The following is a 21,162-nucleotide window of genomic DNA, read 5'->3' on the forward strand; positions in this document are numbered from 1 at the left end:
AGGAGTTAGGTATCTAGGTAATTTTCAGAATCCCACTTGGTTCCTATCTGCTCTCTTAAGCTCCTAAATACCTTTAAAATCTAGCCCTAAGTGCTTTTGAAAATGTTACCCTTAATCTCATTTATAGTAAATGGGTCTTAGGCACCAGTGTCACTTTTGAAAATGTGACTTGCGTTTCTAACTTGCTTAGGCACTTTTGAAAATTTTACCCAGTAGAAGCAGGATAGGACACTTAAATACTGAGTAAACAATTTGTTCTGCTTTGCCATGTTGAATATTTGGGCTTCTCATTCTACCATTATTTTGTTGAGGAATCTGCTGTGGAACCATTTTGCCCGCTGAAATCATTTAAACCATACATACAGTGTCAAATGACTATGAAATCCATACCAGAAACATACTGAAAGGAATTAATAACAATGGGAACCTAATTTGCTGTGCAAGACAAATAAGATTTATTAGAATATAATCAAAAAAATTTCATTGCATCAAAGAAGATAGAAAACTGCACAGAATAAAAGACAGGAAAAACAATACGAGAGAAGCCTTGAAAGCAAAACATGCTAAAGTGAAAAGATCTTCAGCAAATTCCAGTGTCCAGAAGTTCAGTTATAAGCCTTGATTAGATTCCAAAGCAAAGGATAGAGAGTATGTTTCTTTTCTCAGTTGCCAGGCCCTGTCCTTGTCTGGATGCTTTGAATCAGTATGTCTGGTGCTGGGGATATTCAGATGTGGCAAATATTAGTGGAAATCCAAGTTACTGATACATAGGGTAGACAGGCTGGAGCACACATTGATGCACAGGGATTACAGTAGGCTGCACCTGGGTTTGGTTCAATCATTGGCAGACAGGGTCTATAGTCAGGGAGAAAAACAGGTGCACAGATTGATTCTGATGCACAGGCTGGTTTGCAGATTGTTGAGTACATGAAGTTGTACTCTCTGGGTTACAGGGGTATTTCGGCAGCCTGGTAAAACAAAATATTTTTGGATAGATTTAACATGAGGTGCATAGACTTTACAGAAGTTAATATGAACCACAAAAAGTAAGCAACAAAGAATATATAGTAAAATATTAAATCCAGAAAAATCTCAATTTTGACAAGTTAGATCTTTTTTCTTTTATATGTGTAAAGTAAAAAATAATATAGGGCAATCAGACAATGTCATTGTGGGAAGTCTTGGAAGGCAAGGGAATTTTCCCTTGGAATAGTTCACCTCAGCATTCAGGATAAATAATTTTCTTTTTGTTGAGCCCAGTTACAAATCGTCATTGAGCATCCCCAGCAGCACACAATTGGACCCCCCTGTTAGTGGAAGGGGCAAAGAAAGGAGGGGGAAAATATATGGGAGAATCAGAGATGGAATTATGCAACTGGGGGAGATGGAGTATGAAACACTATGAAACAATCAGCAATTGGAGACAGCAACTTCATCAGAAGGGTATGTGCTTTAGAGAATTAAATTTCCCTTTCAGTTGATCCTTCATGCAACCATTAAACAATTTTGAGAAAGTCTGAAAGATTTCCTAATAGGTACAGAAGATAAGCACTGGAGCAGAAAGCTTCTTAATAAAGTATTATTCAAGACTTTCCACTTTAAAAATATACTTTCATGTCCTGTGAGTTTCAGGCACTGTGGATGGGTACTTACTACCAATAGGTTCATATTGATGTATCTGGCTTAACTACAGGTTTCAGAGTAGCAGCCGTGTTAGTCTGTATTCGCAAAAAGAAAAGGAGTACTTATGGCACCTTAGAGACTAACAAATTTATTAGAGCATAAGCTTTCGTGAGCTACAGCTCACTTCATCGGATGCATCCGATGAAGTGAGCTGTAGCTCACGAAAGCTTATGCTCTAATAAATTTGTTAGTCTCTAAGGTGCCACAAGTACTGCTTTTCTTCTGGCTTAACTAGCAATCATTTGTGGTATACATAACTTGCAGTCCCCTCCTTCCAGCAGCCTCCAGTAAGCACTGATCTCACAATCCAGCTGATACTTGGCAGGGACCTTATTTTATACTTGTGTGAAACACCTTTGCATGCTGTTTGCATTATATAAATAAAAAAGTAATAATATTAATTAATATTAATTGATCCTCTTGTATGTGATTTAGAATTTGAACTGGAATAAGACCTTTTATGTACTAGGTACACTTAAGAAACATTGAAAGAATGAAAGAGAAACTAGTTAGATAAGTTTAAAAAAGTGAGAGGAAACCTTAGAGGGGAACAAATTTTCACACTTTTTAAAACTTTTTTTTCAACTGGAAAAATGTGTATGTGGGTTGGAGGTGAGGGAAGGGCAGGAAGAAAGAGAAAAAGTAGTACTTCCAGTGGGGGAAAAAAAGGAAAGAGTTTAAAAGAGGGAGGGGGAGAGAAGTGGGAAACCCCCAAAATCAAAAGTTGAAACATTTATTTTAAAGAACAACATTTCTTAAATTGGATTTTGTTGTTCAAATTAAAATGTAAAATGAAATGAACATATCAGTTTTATCTTTTGAATTTCCCATAAAAAATTACAATTTTTGAACAAAAACTTTTCCTTCAAAATGTTCTTGTGAGGAGAAACCCTGTTTTTCCACCATCTTCAGTGTGCAGTGGCTCTGAAGTCAAATGAAACATTCAGAGTGAGCACAGCCATAGATGTTAGAACTTACTGTATTGAGGGAAAGTTATGCAAGACAGCAGATTTCTCTCCTACTCTTTTTGAAAACTACCTGGTGATCATTGTCTTCCACATAGACAATCTACATCAGATGAGTATATGGGACTTCAGTTCACCCTTATCTAAAGGACTACTCCTCTAATAAAACTGTACCCTGTAATGTTGTACTGCATGGTCAGTATTTGTTATGGTGTGGGTCAATTGAAAAGGCAGTTGCTGAAATGCACTCTCTTGTTCTGGGAGCAACTATCTGTGTGCCCTTGCGTATTTCTTTGATATGTGTAAACCTTCATAATTTTATTTTGATACAGTCCCTTGGGTGCACGGAGGACCAGATGGCCACTGGCTCTTGTGTTATGGCTGAAGAATCATAATGGAAAAGTACAAGTACATTATATGTCTCATGGAGGGAACAGCCACATCTGCAGTCCCTGTGCTCTCTTGAAGGAGGGGATGGCTTCCTGCTAGTGTCCCTTGGATCTAATGATCTAACTCAAAAATGGCAGGGAAAAGGCAGAATTGTTCCTCCTTGTCCCCAAGATGGCCAACAGAGCTGGTTGGTCTGGAAGGTGAGTTCATGCAGTACCCTTCTTAAGGCGTAATAGATGGTGCAGTGACACACTGCCATCCGTATTGGGCAATGAGATTCCCACGTTCTGATCTAGAGTCAGTCACAGATTGACCAAAATGCCAAACAATAATGAACCAATACAACCATTTAAGAAACATTTCTTGTTACTGAAATATATCTTACTGATGTTTATCAGATGTTTATTTATCTTGCAATGAGAAAAATTTTTTCTTGTATCATACTTTGCAAAGGGAATCATATAAATTTAATTGCTAAATTTAGAGTTTATTTTGCTTTGGAATTTTGATGTTGGTTTTAATTTTTATTAGTGTTCACATTACGGTATTGTCACAGAAGCCCTATGTGAAATCAAATAAACTATTTTCTAATTTGTGTGTATTTAATGAACAACACAAACACACCGAAAGGAATGAATAGCAATGATAACTAAGTTTTGCTTTGCCAAAGAAATTAGGTTTATTAGAAAATTAACAAGGCAGCTTTAGTCTGCCTTAGGCACTGAAACAGAATCAGAAACAGAAAATGCAATACAAGTGGCAACAAAAAAGCAGAAAAGTATGTTGAAATAGTAAGAAGTTCAGCACCTTCAGGAGAATAGGACTGAGATTTGTAAAGCCAACTAGGGGAATTAGACACCCATTTCCATTAACTTCCATTGGACGTGTGCATCCAAATCCATGAGGTGGCTATGAAAATCTTAGCCTAGGCTCTTCTTGGTAAGTCTTGAGTACAGTGTATTTTCTCTATCACTGTTCTGAATCTTTGTCTTGATGCCATAAATCAGTGTTTCTGCTCCTGAAGATTTTCAAATATGACAGATTTTAGTAGTGACCTGGGTTACTGATGAACAGGGACTGCAGCCTGATGCACAGGCTGGTGCACAGGGATTGCAGCAGGTCAGAGCCAGGTTTGATTCAATCATTGGAACACAGGGACTGCAGTCAGGAGGAAAAGCTCATGCACAGATTGGTTCTGGTGCACAGTCTGGTTTGCAAATTGATGAGCAGATGGAGGTTGTACTCTCTGATTTACAGGGGTAGTGAGGCAGCCTGGTAAAACAAAATCATTTTGGATAGATTTAATGTGAGGTGATGGACTTTACAGAAATCAGCGTGAAACAAAAAATAAGCAATGTGAAAAATTTACAATAAAATACTATAGAGTAAATCTAAATCTAGAGAACTCAATTTTGAGCAATTTGGATCCTTTCCTTTATATTTCTGAAGTTTAAAAAAGGGGAAGCTGGGCTGTTTTGGAGTGCAAGAGGATTTTCTTTGAAATAATTCATTTTAGGGTATGTCTACACTACAGCTAGAAGGTAGATACCCATGGAGGCTAAAAATAGAAGTGAAGGCATGAAGGACTAGCTGCCTTGAGTATGATCCCATATGAGACCCTACATATATACTTGGGGCAGCTAGCTCTTCCTGCTGCTTATATTGCTGTAGCTACATTTCTATTTTTATTTCGATAGCAAGATCAGACCTAGGGTGGGTATTTGTACTGAAGCCGGGAATTATACCTTCCTGCAACAGGGCAGACATACCCTTAGAGGCATAACCTCAGCATCCAGGACAAGACTTCCTAATACATACTTGCAGTCCTCTCCATCCAGCAGCCTGCAGTAAGCACTGATTTCACAGTCCAGCTGGCACTTGGCATCCAGGAGGATCTTTTACTCGCAGTTTTTGGTGTTCTGTGTCAGATCGAAGTTCAGTTATTTGTGTCTCCCCACTGCTGATCAGGCACTGGAACTCTGGTAGTTGGTTACTATAGCAAGTTTCTGCCAAAGTGTTTTGCAGAGCAATGTTCTGAGATGGGAAAAAAATGGAAATAAGAATATTGTTATTCATGCAAACCAGGGCTTGCAAATACTGTATGATTACCTGGTGTTTGCCTGCAGTTTAGAGACAAACCCACATACTCCTGTTCAATTCTCAGTGTCTGGAATGATAAAAACAAATGACCTGTCACATGCCCCGTTGCTAACTATATCTTATGAAGATGCACTTAATTGGGAGACTGCCGCTCCTAAAATATGCCTTATTCTGAGAATGAAATAAACATCCACCAAAGACTAGGCTGAGAAAGGTGAACTTTTCTGTCTAATTTCAAATCCATGCCATCAGAGATGAAATGGCAGTGCCCCAAAGCCACTTGTCACATATACATCGAAAGGATGGTTGCAATTGCAGGGTAGCAAAACTCTCAGATATACCAATAAATATACAGCCACCAGTTATTTCGGGCTTCCACTACAGTGCTGTGTCATATATGCCTGTTAATTCATTTTCAGACATTCCAGAGATGTTGTGAATGCTTTGAGTGATACACACCATACTGATTTGAGCCTGCAGGTCAATTTCCAGAGCCTGAACTGTGTGTCGTAGCTCAATGACCTGTGTCTGGCAGCTCTGCAGCTGTTCTCCACTAGAGATCACCTCCTTATTCAGTTCCTCTGTCTGAAATACAAATAAGGTGAAAGGAAACAATCGGACAATGGTGGCTCCATTTTATAGGCAGCCGGGCACCCTTTGGGTTTGGAATTTGATTTTGATTTGTCTACCATAAAATCCATGTGGGCACAGTGGTTCAACTTCACACTGGTTCTTTTCAATTAAGGTCTCATACTGACATCTTATCTCTCCCAGGACCTTGTTTAGGTCATATGTTGGAGCTGCATCCACCTCTACATTGATTCGGTCACCAAGCTGACTGCAAAGTGGTTTGGCTTCCTGAGGAGATCAAAGAGTAAGAGGTTGAACAATGCAGAAAGGATCCTTTCCTCTTATTGGTCACCAAGCACCCTCTGAAATTTTCCTGACCCTCTTTGTGGTCTCTCTCTGCTCTCACTTTTCTATCAGAAATGACCCTCATTTTCAGATGTACTGAACCCAGTTTATTATGAATGCCAATACAGAAATAGAAGCGAATGCCCTAAACATTTTAGAACTGCCACCAAAATCCACTGTTTTTCCCAAAGGAAAAACATAATATTCCTCCTTTGTGGGGGGGAAATATTTTTGTGAAAATAATACCTTGCTGTTGGCTTTGAGTGCAATTAGTATAGAGATGTAATGAACACCCAGTTGGAATTCACACTTTTTCACCTCTCCTCTTTTTGGGGGATGGGGGGTGGGGAAGGAGGGGGATTGTCAAAGACGTTATAGAGAAACTGTGGAGATTATAAATGTATTTGGGTCTATGTCAAGGACAAGATTTGCTCAAGTTTGGAACAATTTAGACAAATAATAGTGAAATGCGTATGAAAAAAACTATTCAAAAGAAGTATGAGGAGCAACTAATAGAAAGAGGTTAGAAGGGAACTCAACCACTGAGGTATTGAAGAACATTATTCAAATAATGGCTGAGAGTAGGTGAATCACCTCTGCATTTTCTATGCTTCTCTCTAGAGATATAACATTCCTTTATCTCCTTTGTATTTAATAAATACCTATCAGTTCTCATATCCTAGTCTGTTGTAAGTACTTTGGAGGATAGCATTAAAATTCAAAATAATCTGGACAAATTGGAGAAATGATCTGAAGTAAATAGGATGAAATTCAAAAAGGACAAATGCAAAGTACTCCACTTAGGAAGGAAATGGGAAACAACTGCCTAGGAAAGAGTACTGCGGAAAGGTGTCTGGGGGTCATAGTGGACCACAAGCTAAATATAAGTCAACAGTGTAATGCTGTTGCAAAAAAACCGAACATTATTCTGGAATGTATTAGCAGGAGTGTTGTAAGCAAAACACGAGAAGTAATTCTTCCGCTCTACTCTGCTCTGATTAGGCCTCAACTGAAGTATTGTGTCCAGTTCTGGGCACCACATTTCCAGAAGGATGTGGACAAAGTGGAGAGAGTCCAGAGAAGAGCAACAAAAATGATTAAAGGTCTAGAAAACATGACGTATGAGGGAAGATTGAAAAAACTGAATTTGTTTAGTCTGGAAAAGAGAAGACTGAGAGGGGACATAACAGTTTTCAGGTATGTAAGAGGTTGTTACAAGGAGGAAGAAAAATATTTTTCTTAACCTCTGAGGATAGGACAAGAAGCAATGGGGTTAAATTGCAGCGAGGCAGGTTTAGGTTGAACATTAGGAAAAAATTCCAAACTATCAGGGTGGTAAAGCACTGGAATACATTGCCAAGGGAGGTTGTGGAATTTCCATCATTGGAGATTTTTAAGAGCAGGTTAGACAAACACCTGTCGGGAATGGTCTAGATAATTAGTCCTGCCATGAGTGCAGGGACTGGACTAGATGACCTCTCGAGGTCCCTTCCAGTTCTGTGATTCTATGATTCCTTGCAAATCTTGAGGGAGCCAGAAGATGGAATAAGGCCCTGAAGCTGCAACAAAAGATGTTGGACAACTTCAGTGATATGGAAATGTTGCTCAGTCACACAGGGACGTGGGCTGAGACTCGTACACAAATGAAGGCTTTGCATTTTGAAGGATTACCCTAGTTCAACTATATAATGTTTGAGCCAATGATGACATGAAGGAAACCATCACCAGAGTAGTGAGGCAGCATACTCAGTTGAAAACTGAGCTTATGTGACTTGGCCATGGTAAAACAGATAGGGAATGACAACAAGCTGGGTACACACTAGTTGATCAAACCCATTTAACAATTAATACTGCTTCACTACTGCATCCTTACTCACCAGAAGAAGATGGAGACAGATTTCTCATAGCTGTTGACTATGATGGAGAAAGCTGTACAGAAGTCCTGGAATATTGAAAGGGCAAAGATAGCTGAGAAGCAAAAATTAAATGTCATTGATATACCTTATGAGAGAAAGTGAGAACCATAAATATATTCTCAAGGAACCATGAAAAAGAACTGACAAATAAATATAGGGGAATGTCAGCCAGGTGGATGCAAAGAAAAAGACTTGGAACAAACCAGTCTTGCAAAAATTCAAAGCTAAACCTAAAAGTAAAATGAGATCAATGGAAGAATATCAATGAATTGCACCAAAACAGATAAAATTAGTATGGTGCTTGCCTTGGCAATGGAAAATGAATGTTGCTGAAAATATTGAGAACTGCAGAAGCACACTCAGATTTCCTAGAGAAAATAAATATTATTAAAAAGATATATTGTGTTCTAAAAGCAGCTAGAATAAAGGCCACTGAGGTCCAAATAGTGCAAAACATCTTATCTCAGAAAAAATTAAATTGAGTCTGCTTTTACAAAGGAAAGCAAATACCATGGTTAGAGGTCAAAATTAGATTTGATTCCTTTACTATCTTGTGCTTTCTTGGAAAATACCTAGAAAATAAAAGGAAAGCTACAGTGCTCTAGTGGTGGGACATCAAATCTATACACAAGTGCATGGCCAGCCCAATAAGAGGTGAGAACACTGAGAATACTACACAAGTTAAATGATGGAAAGGGAATGGGGAGAGAGCAAAGAGGAGGGAGACGTATTGTGCTGTTGAAATATATTAACTTGAAAAATTGTATATGCTTCTGAGTGTCCAGGAGTTAATGATGTACCTTCTGTATGATTGCTGGGACTGGTCCCTTACCATTGGCTGGCAGGGGCTAATAGCATTTTGATTGCCATGTGATCAGGTCCTGTGGGAGGGAATGCTGTTTGATTACAGAAAAGGCAGTCTGTAGAGCTTGACAGTTTCCTCTGGTAAAGATATGTAGAGCAACACAGTGGAGTTCTGTTCAGACCTTTACTAAACCTTATTCCTTAGATTTGGAATCTAGATCTGATGCAAAATTTGGCAAGGCAATCTCTGAAGTAGTTTACAAACTCTACACTGAGGCTAAGTCAAGGAAAAGGCTGGAACAGTACTGGGACAGGAAAGCTCTGCACCTTAGGCACTACTGCTGAGCATTGTCCTGGGGAAAGGAGCAGTACATGGAGAGCTCTAGCAGCGTAGGCAAGGGGAAGGAGAGAAGCCATTTCCGGGAGGACCACTGCCCTGCAACAGTAAGAAAAGGAGCCATTACTGAGGCGGTTCAGCAGTGAGTCTTTCCCTCCCTCCTTTTAGACATCACCCAAAAGAGTCACCTGAAACAATGGACTATAACTTAACAGCAGCCATGCCCCAAACTGGTCCATCGGGTGTGATAGGACATGGCCCAGGGAAAGATGTGCAGGAGATAGGTCTAACATATGCCATCCCACGCTATCACACTTTCAGGGCCTTGGGCTGGGATCCAGACGAGCAGGAGGGCCTGGGTCCCCCTACCAATCCCAAATTCCCCTACACCTAGCCCTAGGATGGGCAGGATTAGGGGGTTATCGACAAAGAAGCTGACCCAGCTGAATGCCATTCAGGGAACTCAGAACACATTGAACTAAAAGGGAGACTGGAACAGCGGGCTCTCACTACTAGGCCTGCTGACTGAAAAGCCAGCCCTGCTACACAGTCCTTCAGTCCTTGTATAATTAGGACTCCATCATCCCACTATTCTGGGTCAGAGTACTGTTTATTAATCTATCCCATAAATAGGAATATGCAGAAGACAATCAAAGGAGAAATGGAGGTTACTTACCTGAAACCGAGGTTCTTCAGGGTAGACTCTGCATAGTCACAGACCCCATCTGTCTTTCTCCACTACCTCAGAGTCCTACTTTCCTATTTCAACTCTCCGAATGACATTATAGGAAAAGGAACTTCCTGGTCTAAAAGGGCATGTCTGTTTCTCCTTTTCAGACAGTAATGAAGACTCCATATGAAAAGGAGCTGAGCAGGGCTTCAGCTGTTTGGAGGTGATTATTATATTCATCCTATTGTGTCCCCAGTGAGCAATGCCATAAATGTTTAGTTCTTTAAATCTTTCCTCATAAATCAGTCTGTCAGTTCCTTGATCATTTTTTTCTTATTCTTTCCTGTATCTTTCCAGTTTATGGATATCTTTCCTCCATTGACCTGGAACCTAAAGGTATCAGGTGCAATCTCAATATTACAGGTGTAAGCACTGAATATCAAGGGACTATTGCCTTCTTGCACCATGACCTAGTGCCTGTATATATGCAGCCCCAAATCATACTGATATTTTGCTTCCAAATCACATTATAAATTTATGTCTAGCTTGCTCTCCTCTATCACCTGTCTCTTTCAGCATTATTGCTTTCCAGGTTTCTCCCCCACCTTCACTATCTGTATTTTAGATGATTTTCCCCAGATGTATTAACAGTAGCCTAATTTTGTTTTATTTCTGCCCATGTATTATTAGTAGGAGTAGTGTTGGGAACTTAATAGTATATAGAATTATTCATATCTCAGTTACTCCAAAAGCTGTTCAGAATTAGACAGTTGAAGGCAGATGTATGATGATAGTAATTTGGTTTGGATTGTGCTGGACACGTGACATGGGTGCCACATCTAACATACAAAACTATGTTGCTGATTATGAAAAAAAATTAAACAAAAACTCAACATACGTTTATTTATTTATAAGCCAGGAAAGAAATTTTATTATCCAGACTTATGTAATACAGTAAAGCTGCTGGTATGCAGTAAAATGAGCCCTTCACCTCAGGATTTAAGAACAGATAGTCAGTGTAAAAGACAGAGAGGAAATTATAAGAAAGACACCAAGCTGTTGTGCACTATTGGATTATGCTCTTGTGACTATATCATTATCATTTCAGTTAGCATTTTCTAGTGTGCATACTGAACAGATTCCTTGTTACTCTGTTGGCAGGTATTTCATGATTCTCCTCTCAGATGCCTGCTGTCATTAGAAGTGGTACAACACAGGTGGTCTCATGTTGGTGAGGGGAATCAGTATTTCCTTTCCTGGGAAGAAATTACTTTTCCATCTACTGAATCTTCCACACTAATGTGAACTCTACTGCTGCTGCTGCTGCTAAAGGGTGCTGTGATGAAGAGAAAGGGAAACTAATTTTAACTGGGGAAATAAATATACATTCATAGAACACTGAAGAATCCTGTTTTTCTCCCACTAGAAGCATCCTTCACTTATCATACACACAGCCCTGCCTCTTCTCACGACACTAGCCTGTCACAGTCTTGAAATATGAGGATCATGAGATCTAAGTAAAGCTTATGTAATTTCCATATGAAAATTACATATCAAAATTGGCAGTACCTTACTCTTGGTATGACTCAGCAAAAGCCGATCAAGGGCCTCCCAGATCTCCATAATTGTTTCAATTTCAGAGATATTAGTACAAGTGATCAGATGCCTGCCTCCCAGTTTGCTAGACCAGGGATAAAATAATTTTGGTCCTAAAAAAACTATGGGGGCTATGGAGACTGTATGATCAATCTTTGGGAGGAGAAATGGAGATACTCTCTGTAATTCCTCTAGTCAATAGAGGATGGGCTTATTCAGTTTTATTTTGCCATAAGGATGATTGTTGTATCCACCAACCGCACTACTAAATGTATTTTATTTCCCCTCTTTATTTCAAAATCCTACTTACCATCCTTAGGGCTCCATCCCGACAGCCTGTGGAAAAGAAGAGATACAGGATTAAACTAATGAGTTCCACTGCAATTGTGCACTATGCAGCAGATTCAATCCTACTGATGTAGTCTGATCCCTGAACGGCCTCTAAATTGAAATATGCAAATTTTGTGTACAAAAGATCGGCTGTGAAAAACTGCAGATGTGAAGTGGAGGCCCTTTTGAAAATGTGGCCCTTAAATGACCATTCAGTAGTTATAGTGTTTTGGTTGTTATTGCTTATCCTCTTTTGCATATTCTGAAGGTCATATATTTTTCCTCAGTCCTATAACAGTAAAGAACGTGAACAGCAGTCAGTACAGCTGTAGCTCTTTAGATTCCTATTCCCATTCTTGACATTTCTACATTTTTACTTCTCTTAAAATTTCATTATTTAAAAAAAATAATAAAAACTAAGAACTGATTTCCCCCTCAAAAGTAGTGCTTCAGTGCACACACGAATGTCCTACTAGCATTAATGCAATTTCTGTTTGTGGATCAGAGATGGGAATAGTCCCCAACAAGTGAAAAGTTTATTTAAGAAGTGTTTTACACACTGGAAATGTGAGGAAATAGCTTAGAATTACACCATATAACAGTGAATATTTTCATCTTTCTATGGAGGAATCAGGGGTGTGACATTTACCTGAGTAGTGAGAAGAGACTTTAATAGATGGTTCTACGCTAATGGCCATGATTCCCATGCAGCAAGAAACATGCAGGACCTTTATCTATTGCTCATCTTGTAGCTCATCTTAGTTAATATGAGTGCATTCCCACTTTCATAATTAAAGTTTTCATTATCAGCTCATTTGCCTTTGAAGATGGACTTGCATTTTGGCAGCCTTTGGGGTTTTTCTGGACACCTATTGGCAGCCCACAACAGGCCTAGTACCCAGTCAGTACAATTCAGAAATCTGCAGTAGTCCTGGTTGTAATGAGGCTCAAGTTCACCTAATTTCAGGGCAGATTCCATACATTATGTTATAACATATGTCATGTTAATAAGATTATATAATTGCCATTAGGGGTTTTATTTTGGACATAGTTACGTACTTGGAGTCCTGGCCTTCCAACAGACGGCGGTAGGTGGCAATCTCCTGCTCTAATCTGGTTTTGATGTCCAGGAGCATCTTATACTCTTGGTTCTGCCGCTCCATGTCACATCGAAGCTCAGCCAGTTGCTCCTCAATGTTGGTGATCATGGCCTGAAGTTGTGCTAGCTGTGCACAGTATCTTCCTTCTGTTTCTGCCAAGTTGGCTTCCAACCCAGCTTTCTAATATAAAACAAAGTTAAAGTGGGTTATCATGCAGATTCATTCCATAGTAGAGCAAGAGATCAAAGGGAGGCATGTGCTAATAGTGACTTATTGTGTGCATTGAACAGCCACATACCATGCTGAGCTGGGATTGGAGATCTATCTCCAGGCCCTGCAGTGTGTGTCTCAGTTCTGTAATCTTACTCTTGCTGGTATGTATCTGATCAGTATTGGTGGCTACTTCACGGTTCAGCTCCTCAGTCTGGAAGAAAAAAATACAATAAAAATCAAATGCAAATTGGATTACCAAATGTTTTATTTCCCAAAAGGAAAGTACCATCCTAATCACTGTCATGGTGCTGCTTGCTTTGGATCTGATTCTAAGCAATGGTCCAATGGTGAAAAGAGGATGAATGTTTAAAATCTTGGTAGGTGTATCAGAACTCTTAGCTTCTTACCGAATGCAGAAACTGATCAGCAAATGCAGGAGGGTTGCACAGAAATTGGGACCATGATGAGATGATAGTGCATCAATGTATTTGTTCATTGGGATAGCCATACCTGTTTATAGAACCAGGCCTCAGCATCTCGACGGTTCTTATCAGCCAGTATTTCATACTGCTCTCTCATCTCAGTCAGGACACTGGTGAGATCAACTCCAGGAGCAGCATCCATCTCTACGCTGACCTGTCCACCCAGCTGATTGCTGTATTCCTTCATTTCCTACAGAGACAGAAGGACACAAAAGAGGTTATACATTCTTCCCTTGTACACTTTCTGCCCTCAGCAATCCATATAGCTTAACTGGGAAATGTGGTTTGAGTTATGGTTATTACACACCTCACTGACTGCTAGCCCTTAATTCCCCATTTAATTTTAAATGGGCTCCTATAGCATGTGTAAATCCCTTACGCTTAACAATCAGTCCCAATTTGTAATTAGCTCAGACACTGTAATTTCCTTCCCCAGACTTGAAGTTGAGCTCTGAGAAGCCTGATAGCTTGTGCCTTTCGCCAACAGAATTTGATCCAATCAAAGACGTTACCTTGATACAGGTTGCAACATCCTCTGTTAAATTAGAAGTTTTTATTTTCTTTCTTTATATATAATTTAACTTTATTATATATAATTTCTGTTGCATGTATTATAACTTTAATATCTTAACACATGAGTTCTTTATCTGTTCCTTTTCATAAAGAAGTTTATTCAGATACTGAATTTTTGTTCGCATATGTGGTTGGAGCTGAAATTTTTAAATGAAATATCTTCATTACTGTGGATTGATGTTTATCTATGTATGAGAACTTTTTTAAAATAAAATGTCTGGAACAATCATATTTTTGTTTCTAAATGAATGGGAACATTTCATGTAACAAATATTGTTGTCTATGGAATAATTTAAAAATTTCTGACCACATGCTCATGCATGTCAAAGCAGGTACACAACTCACATCTTTAACACCATTTAGAATCAGAGGGATATTAGCCTGGGGAGCCCTTTGGATTTGTTTTAAGGTTAAAGATTTTTTTATAAATCATCCAGTTGTGAAGCTGTCATTCTTTGGGGTATTTTTTAATCCCAAACTGAATTCTAAATGTGGATGTTTCTCCCCACTCCATATTTAGAGCACTCACTTCCTCATGATTCTTCTTGAGGAAAGCCAACTCTTCCTTCAGGTTTTCAATCTGCATTTCCAGATCAGCTCTGGACAGAGTCAGCTCATCCAAGACTCTACGCAAGCCATTGATATCAGCCTCAACACTCTGGCGAAGGAACAACTCGTTCTCATATCTGCAATTTTAAAAAAAGAAACAGACATTTGAAAACACATGGCTTTGAATCCTATGTAATTGTAAAAACAGGGAATCTTATGCATTCGATGAAGTGAGCTGTAGCTCACGAAAGCTTATGCTCTAATAAATTTGTTAGTCTCTAAGGTGCCACAAGTACTCCTTTTCTTTATGCGTGTTGTGTCAGAGAGGAACAGGACAACAGAAATGTAAAGTCAGAAGAGAGACCAAAAATAATAAGCTAGAATGTTTGTTCCAATTTTAAACTATGATAGGCAAATATGTGTGAGATAGCCATCTTGGTCCTTTGTGGACATTTGAGAACATCATATCACCAAATAAGTTGGCATTTTTGGCAATCCCAAGATACCAGCACCTAGTTACAACAGTGATTAGTACTATAAGACAGACTGATAGACAGATCAGGATTTAGGTGCAATGCCAGAACTGTATGTGGGAACTTACAAAAAGCCCACCTACTGGGTTATCAGGCTGGTGCTCATAAGCAGTAAGAAAATCACTATATTTAAAGAGGAAAACTTGAAAATAACAAATGTATTTGGACTTGAACTACAATTCTGAAGCACAGCTAAATATGAGGTTTATGGGTTTGTATACCTAGACGGGGTTATTAACATCTATAAAAAAGATAATGGATAATCCAGTTTTCATGAACTCTCAGTGATGAAGAAAGGCATACGTTGTTAGCTTTGCCCAGGGCACTAGAGGAGAAAATATAATCCTGGAGCTACTTCATTGTAAGGGAAAGTACTTGGTGGCATCTTGACAGCAGTGGCCTGAAGACAAGCTCATTTCAACAGTGTCCCTGAATTTCTGTAGGTCACTCTTTGGCTTTCCTATCTACCTTTCCTTTCCTAATGCCTACATCCTATGAGAGAGAATGAGTACAAGAAAGAGATTATCCCTCCATCCCATCATGCCACTTCTAGCTGAAAGCAAATTCAGACCCTTTTTCATTTTAAAATCTTTAAGTGAAATTTTTTTCAGTGAGAATGAACTGTACAAAAAGTTAATAACAGTATAGGAAGTTAAGACATGAGGTAAAACAAAACAGGAAGACATCTTGATTGGCTTGGTGTCATTGCCAATAAAGTTTCTTCTCCCATTTCTTCCTTTAGCATATCTGTTCTTTTGCCAGGATTTTCTCTTGTAAATTATAAGGTAGAAAATTCCATCCCTAAACTTGTGAGCTGTGGTTGGGAATCCATACTCTTTGCTACTATGATGAGATGTTCAGCTTCAGAAATATTAATTTGAAACAGCGAGAGCAAAATTAACTTACTTCAGTCTGAAATCATCAGCAGCCAGTCTAGCATTGTCAATTTCCAAAATGATTCTGGAATTGTCAATAGTAGCTGCAAGAATCTGGCAATTGGGAGACAGAAAAAAGATTCCTGTGAATAATAGTGAAAAATCACTGTACAGAAGTGGGCAAACTTTTTGACCTGAGAGCCACATCTGGGTATGGAAATTGTATGGTGGGCCATGAATGCTCATGAAATTGGGTGTTGGGATGCAGAAGGGAGTGAGGGCTCCAGTTGGGGATGCAGACTCTGGGGTGGGGCCAAAAATGAGGAGTTCAGAGTGTGAGAGGGGGTTCCGGGCTGGGACAGGGGGTTGGGATGCGGGAGAGGATGAGGGCTCCGGCTGAAGGTGTGGGCTCTGGGGTGGGGCCAGAGATGAGGGGTTTGGAATGTAGGAGGGGGCTGCGGGCTGGGGGTGGAGCAGAGGGGTTCGGAGTATGAGAGTAGGCTCTGGGCTGAGTCAGGGTTGGGGTGTGGGAAGGGTTAGATAGGTGTAGATAGTTACTGAGACATGTAAAGCCGTAAAGAAGAGAGAAGGATTGGATCTGGGGTGATAAATCATTAATCAAAGCACGATTTATGAATTCCAAAAACCACATTTCATTATATCGCCCTTACCCCACACCATACTATTCATAGCTTATACATGGGAAAAGCAAAAGAAGCTAAACATTATTCGTATTCTAAATGTGGACCCGGGAGCTGAGTGTAAAATAGAGATCTTGAGGTTTATCTGAAGCAAGTGTGGGGTGTGTCAGACTGGAATTAGACAGCTTGATTTTTCCCTCTGTTTCCTATTTGTGTAATCTCTCAGTTCATGCAATTAATGGTAACAAAATCCAACCCTTTCATTCTCTGTGCTAAAGTTCTTAAGATAAAAGATGAAATAAGAATTAAAACTGACAGCACATTATTACCCAGTACAGTTCTGATGGCAATAGAATATTGAAACATTCTCCTTGTCAAAATGTGTATGAAATAATCAACTCAAAATATAAATCTAACTTTTCATAAGCATGTTTCTCTCATTTTAAATGTATTCTGTGGTACTTTTGTACAAATTTTAGAATCCTTATAAATTAATTACAGTGGGAAGTTAAATAGTACATTCAATTCACACCTAGGGTAAACAGAAAATAAACTTACACCATACAATATTTCACCTTACCTTTGCCCTGGAGACTGCCTTACTTTTGAAGGCCATGGTTTGTATTTTGTCAGATTGTTTAATATTTGATTGCTTTACTACTTATGGATAAACTTTAATGTATTGTATCACATTTTGTTACCGTCTTAGAGCTTTCAATTAACATTAAAAAAAGCCTACATTTTCAGTGTGAGACTTTTATTTTAATAAAATAAAACAGCAATAGCTGTTCCCTTCTTTCCTGCTGGAGTGTTTTTATCCATAATGCATTTACTTTTTTGGCAAGAAATTATGACTGTGTAATTCTTTCTAATTGGTTAAAAAGTTGGAATGTGCAATTCACTAAGAATAAATTGTTATAACAATCCCTTCTAAATATGAATGTCATACCTTGTCTCGAAGCTCATCAATTATCTTGTAATAAGGACTGTAGTCACGTTCTGGACTAGTGGGACCTTGCTTCTGATACCAGTCTCGGATTTTGATCTCTAGATCAGTATTTGCTTGCTCCAGAGCTCGCACCTTGTCCAGATAGGTTGCCAGACGATCGTTCAGGTTCTGCATAGTTACCTTTTCGTTTCCAGATAGGATGCCTCCATCACCACCACCAAAGTCATAAACACCACCAAAGCCACCACCAGCACCTCCTCCAAAGCCGCCACCAGCACCTCCTCCAAAGCAACCACCAGCATCTCCTCCAAAGCCAGAATAAAAGCCACTACTTCCTCCATAGCCCCCACTCAAGCCAGAACTATATCCAGCCCCATAGCTACTGCCCAAGCCACCACCATATCCACTTCCAGAGGAGACATACCTAGTGGAAGAGACAGAAACGCCCCTGCCACCAGATCCTCCATGGATACTTGGGGGTCTGTAGGATCCTCCCATTCGGACTGAAGAAACACGAGAGGAGCTACTGCCCCCACCCCCCAGACCACCACCATAGTTAGAAGAGGTGCTCTGCATAAAGGAAGTAGCCATGACAGCAGCACTGAAGGATCTGGTGTCAGTTATTCAGCTTGGCCTAGGATAAGAGAGTAAGTCTCTGTACTGTAGTGATGCTCAATTTATACCAACCACAGTGGGTGTTATATGACAAACCCACTCTCCAAACCTCCCCCAAAAGATCTCCACCCTTAACGGTGATGCCAAGTTATAATAATTTTGCTTACTAACACAGCTGGCTGTACATCCTGAGGAGTTGGACTTTTTTTCTTCAATTAAACAAAAGGTATGATTCAGGATGAATGCATGTTTGTTTTTTTCTTGAGGCTACAGTTCTACCACTTGGATTATGTTTTACTTTTTTTTTACATTCAAGAAGAGAAAAACCAAGTGTGTTTGACCACACCCCATTTATGCATTAAAAAAAACACTCTAGTCACTTTAAGAAAAAGTCTTCCACAAAAGTGAAGTTTGTTTTATATGAACTTCCACATTCATTTAAAATGCATCTTTAGCAGCTTATCCGGTGCTGCTGCTTGTTCCCCCCACCCCCTTTAAAAAAAAAGTCATGGTTTGTTTCCATCAAGACTTTGGAATTAGCTACTTTTTTATTTCTATTTTTTTCTCAGAATCATCCTTCAGGGTTTGGAACCTCAATGTTTAAGACATAAAACACATAATCCTGCTGGTGTGTGAATCTCAAATGAACAGTGATCAATGACCAGGGGACAGTATTCCTAGTTATTAAAATAACTGAATAATTATTGGGAGGTAACAGTCAAGAGAAAACAGAAGAATGGAGATGATATGAGATGAGTGAAAAGTAATTAAAAGGCTGCTGCAAAGAAGAGGTGGCAAAGCTTCCCACTGCTAACTATTGCAAAGGCTAAACATACTGGATATAACATTAAACAGAAAAGTTTCAGTCACATAGAAGTTAATGTTTTAATGGAGATATCACTTGGAAATTGAACAAATTTCTGAAAATGAAGGTGCAATCAATATCAAATTGATATCTTAAAAATCAAAGCTTAAGGAGTACCTATCAGAAATTATCTAAAGGTATTAGTTCTGCATTAAAAGCAGGGGAATGAACTATGTGTCCCTTTAGTTCTAACAATTCTCTGATGAAATTCAACAACACAGATCAGTCATCTGTTAGTGTAATTGTGCAACATGAACTGGATGCTGTTAAGAAACATCTTTTCATCCTCTGTGGACAGGATGAGACTGAACTTGTGAGATTTTTGATGCAAGTGTTATTTGTTCTGTCCTGCTAGAGTAGTGTGTGTGTGTGTGAGAGAGAGAGCAAGCAAAAGAGAGGCTGGAAACAAAGTAGCATTGCTCTTAAAGCCCGTTCCCCCTGGCCCTGCATCCCTTTTGTGGTGCTTGAATGACAGTTTCCAAGGAGATTGTTCTTTATATGAAAGCAGTGATTTTTACTGGGGGCTGGGGGTTAGCATGAGGAGTAGTAGGGCATGCTACAAGTCAGAATTGTAGGTTTAGGGAGCTAGGAATGCTGCCGTTCAGGACTGACTGGCATTGGCAGTGATGTATAGGGAGCCAAGTACTGGAAGAGGAGGTTGTACTGTAGGACCTGATGTGTATTGACAGAGTTAGGGTGAATGGGAGAAACTTTTCCTGCCCTTCACTTCAGAAACACCAAATGTACATTAAAATCAAACATTTAAAAAAGAACAACAAATGTTATGTGTTTGCTGGCAACATCAATAAGAGAAGTTTCTATCTATCAGAGTTGCCGAATTGGATATAAATAAATTGGAAAATGGGATGGGAGGTTTCAGATTCAGTATCAAGGGTTTTTGAGAGGTTGCATAGTTGACAATTGAATGGAGCACTAGAGATACATCACCAGAAAGACATGGCACTGGGAACCAAGAGCTATATCACGGCCCCTCTTTGATCCACACCTTAACACTCTGCTTATAATACTGCCCTCTCACAATCTGTTTTCTCACCTTTCCTACTCTAGAGAAAAAGCAGTATATTTCCAAATTTTGATAGCATGTTTCAAACTGAGTTTGGAATTAAGCCATGGAGGCTTAGTCTTGCCATGGGTTGATTGATAGTTCTTAGTAGCTTGCCAAATCTATATATCACCAAGTCTTTAGTATCTTAAAAAACAAGTTTCAACAAACTCTTCTAACAGTGAAGAATGTTCCATAAAACCCCTGTAATGTAAGCATGCTGAAACTTACATGCTACTAGGCTCAGTTTAACTCCTAATGATCCTCTAATAAGCAAGATCATGTTCTGTTTCACTAAAATTCTGGGTTTCAACAGAAGTCCTTGTGGAAAATGTCATAGATTTTAAAGGGAAACTGAACAGATTTTTCATAATTTTGAATCTTTTTTGCACTTACTGTTCATAATAACCCCTTTGGAAGCTTGAGGGTGAAATATGCTTTGCTGATTTTATTTTACTCCATGCACACACTGGATTGTTATTGGACAGGATCTCATGAATAGTAGGTAGCAGATGCAGCCGAAAAAATAAAAACAATCTGGTGGCAAGACAGCATAATTTATTCTCCTATAACATAACTCAGTAGAGCAGCTTGACAGAGAGTCTGATGTTTTTGTTCCTTCTTCTGGAACATCAAGCCTGAATTCTCAGGGCACATTTCATGTGATCAAGATCCTGCAATCCAAGAAGGGCACAGCAGTTGCAGATCTCAGCCCTTTCCATCTTTCTATCTTCTTATTCTTGATTTGTCTTTCATTTTAAATGACAAGGCCAACTTTGTTGCAATAGTTTATAATATTTTTTCTCTATATTGTTTGTAATATTTTCTTACCAAAGGTGCCAAACACCTGTGAATTTTGGAGTTGTTCAATTCTGGACCAAGTCTTTACCGCATGAACCAATTGCTGCTTCTTACAGATGCTTTCATAGAATTGTAGAATATCAGGGTTGGAAGGGATCTCAGGAGGTCATCTAGTCCAACCCCCTGCTCAAAGCATG

At 39.2% G+C, this 21,162-nt stretch overlaps 2 protein-coding genes across 2 annotated transcripts; both read right to left on the reverse strand.

Annotated features, from left to right (window-relative positions):
- Positions 1 to 4,216: 4,216 nt before the first annotated feature.
- LOC119848852 (keratin, type I cuticular Ha6-like) lies at positions 4,217 to 6,138 on the reverse strand. Its single transcript, XM_038385151.1, is given in 6 exon segments — positions 4,217 to 4,310; positions 4,857 to 4,948; positions 4,950 to 5,072; positions 5,598 to 5,741; positions 5,853 to 5,996; positions 6,115 to 6,138. Coding segments are annotated over 6 exon segments (621 nt in total).
- A 4,538-nt stretch (positions 6,139 to 10,676) lies between these two features.
- On the reverse strand, positions 10,677 to 18,271 carry LOC119848887 (keratin, type I cytoskeletal 15-like). Its single transcript, XM_038385225.2, has 8 exons — positions 17,622 to 18,271; positions 16,063 to 16,145; positions 14,604 to 14,760; positions 13,530 to 13,691; positions 13,105 to 13,230; positions 12,766 to 12,986; positions 11,687 to 11,712; positions 10,677 to 11,116 (listed from the first exon to the last, which is right to left on the reverse strand). The coding sequence occupies exons 1-8, from the start codon at positions 18,210 to 18,212 to the stop codon at positions 11,022 to 11,024; spliced, it is 1,461 nt and encodes a 486-aa protein (XP_038241153.1). The 5' UTR covers positions 18,213 to 18,271; the 3' UTR covers positions 10,677 to 11,021.
- Between the last annotated feature and the right edge of the window lie 2,891 nt (positions 18,272 to 21,162).

The sequence above is a fragment of the Dermochelys coriacea genome, chromosome 27 (genome assembly GCF_009764565.3).
Source record: "Dermochelys coriacea isolate rDerCor1 chromosome 27, rDerCor1.pri.v4, whole genome shotgun sequence".
NCBI lineage: Eukaryota > Metazoa > Chordata > Testudines > Dermochelyidae > Dermochelys > Dermochelys coriacea.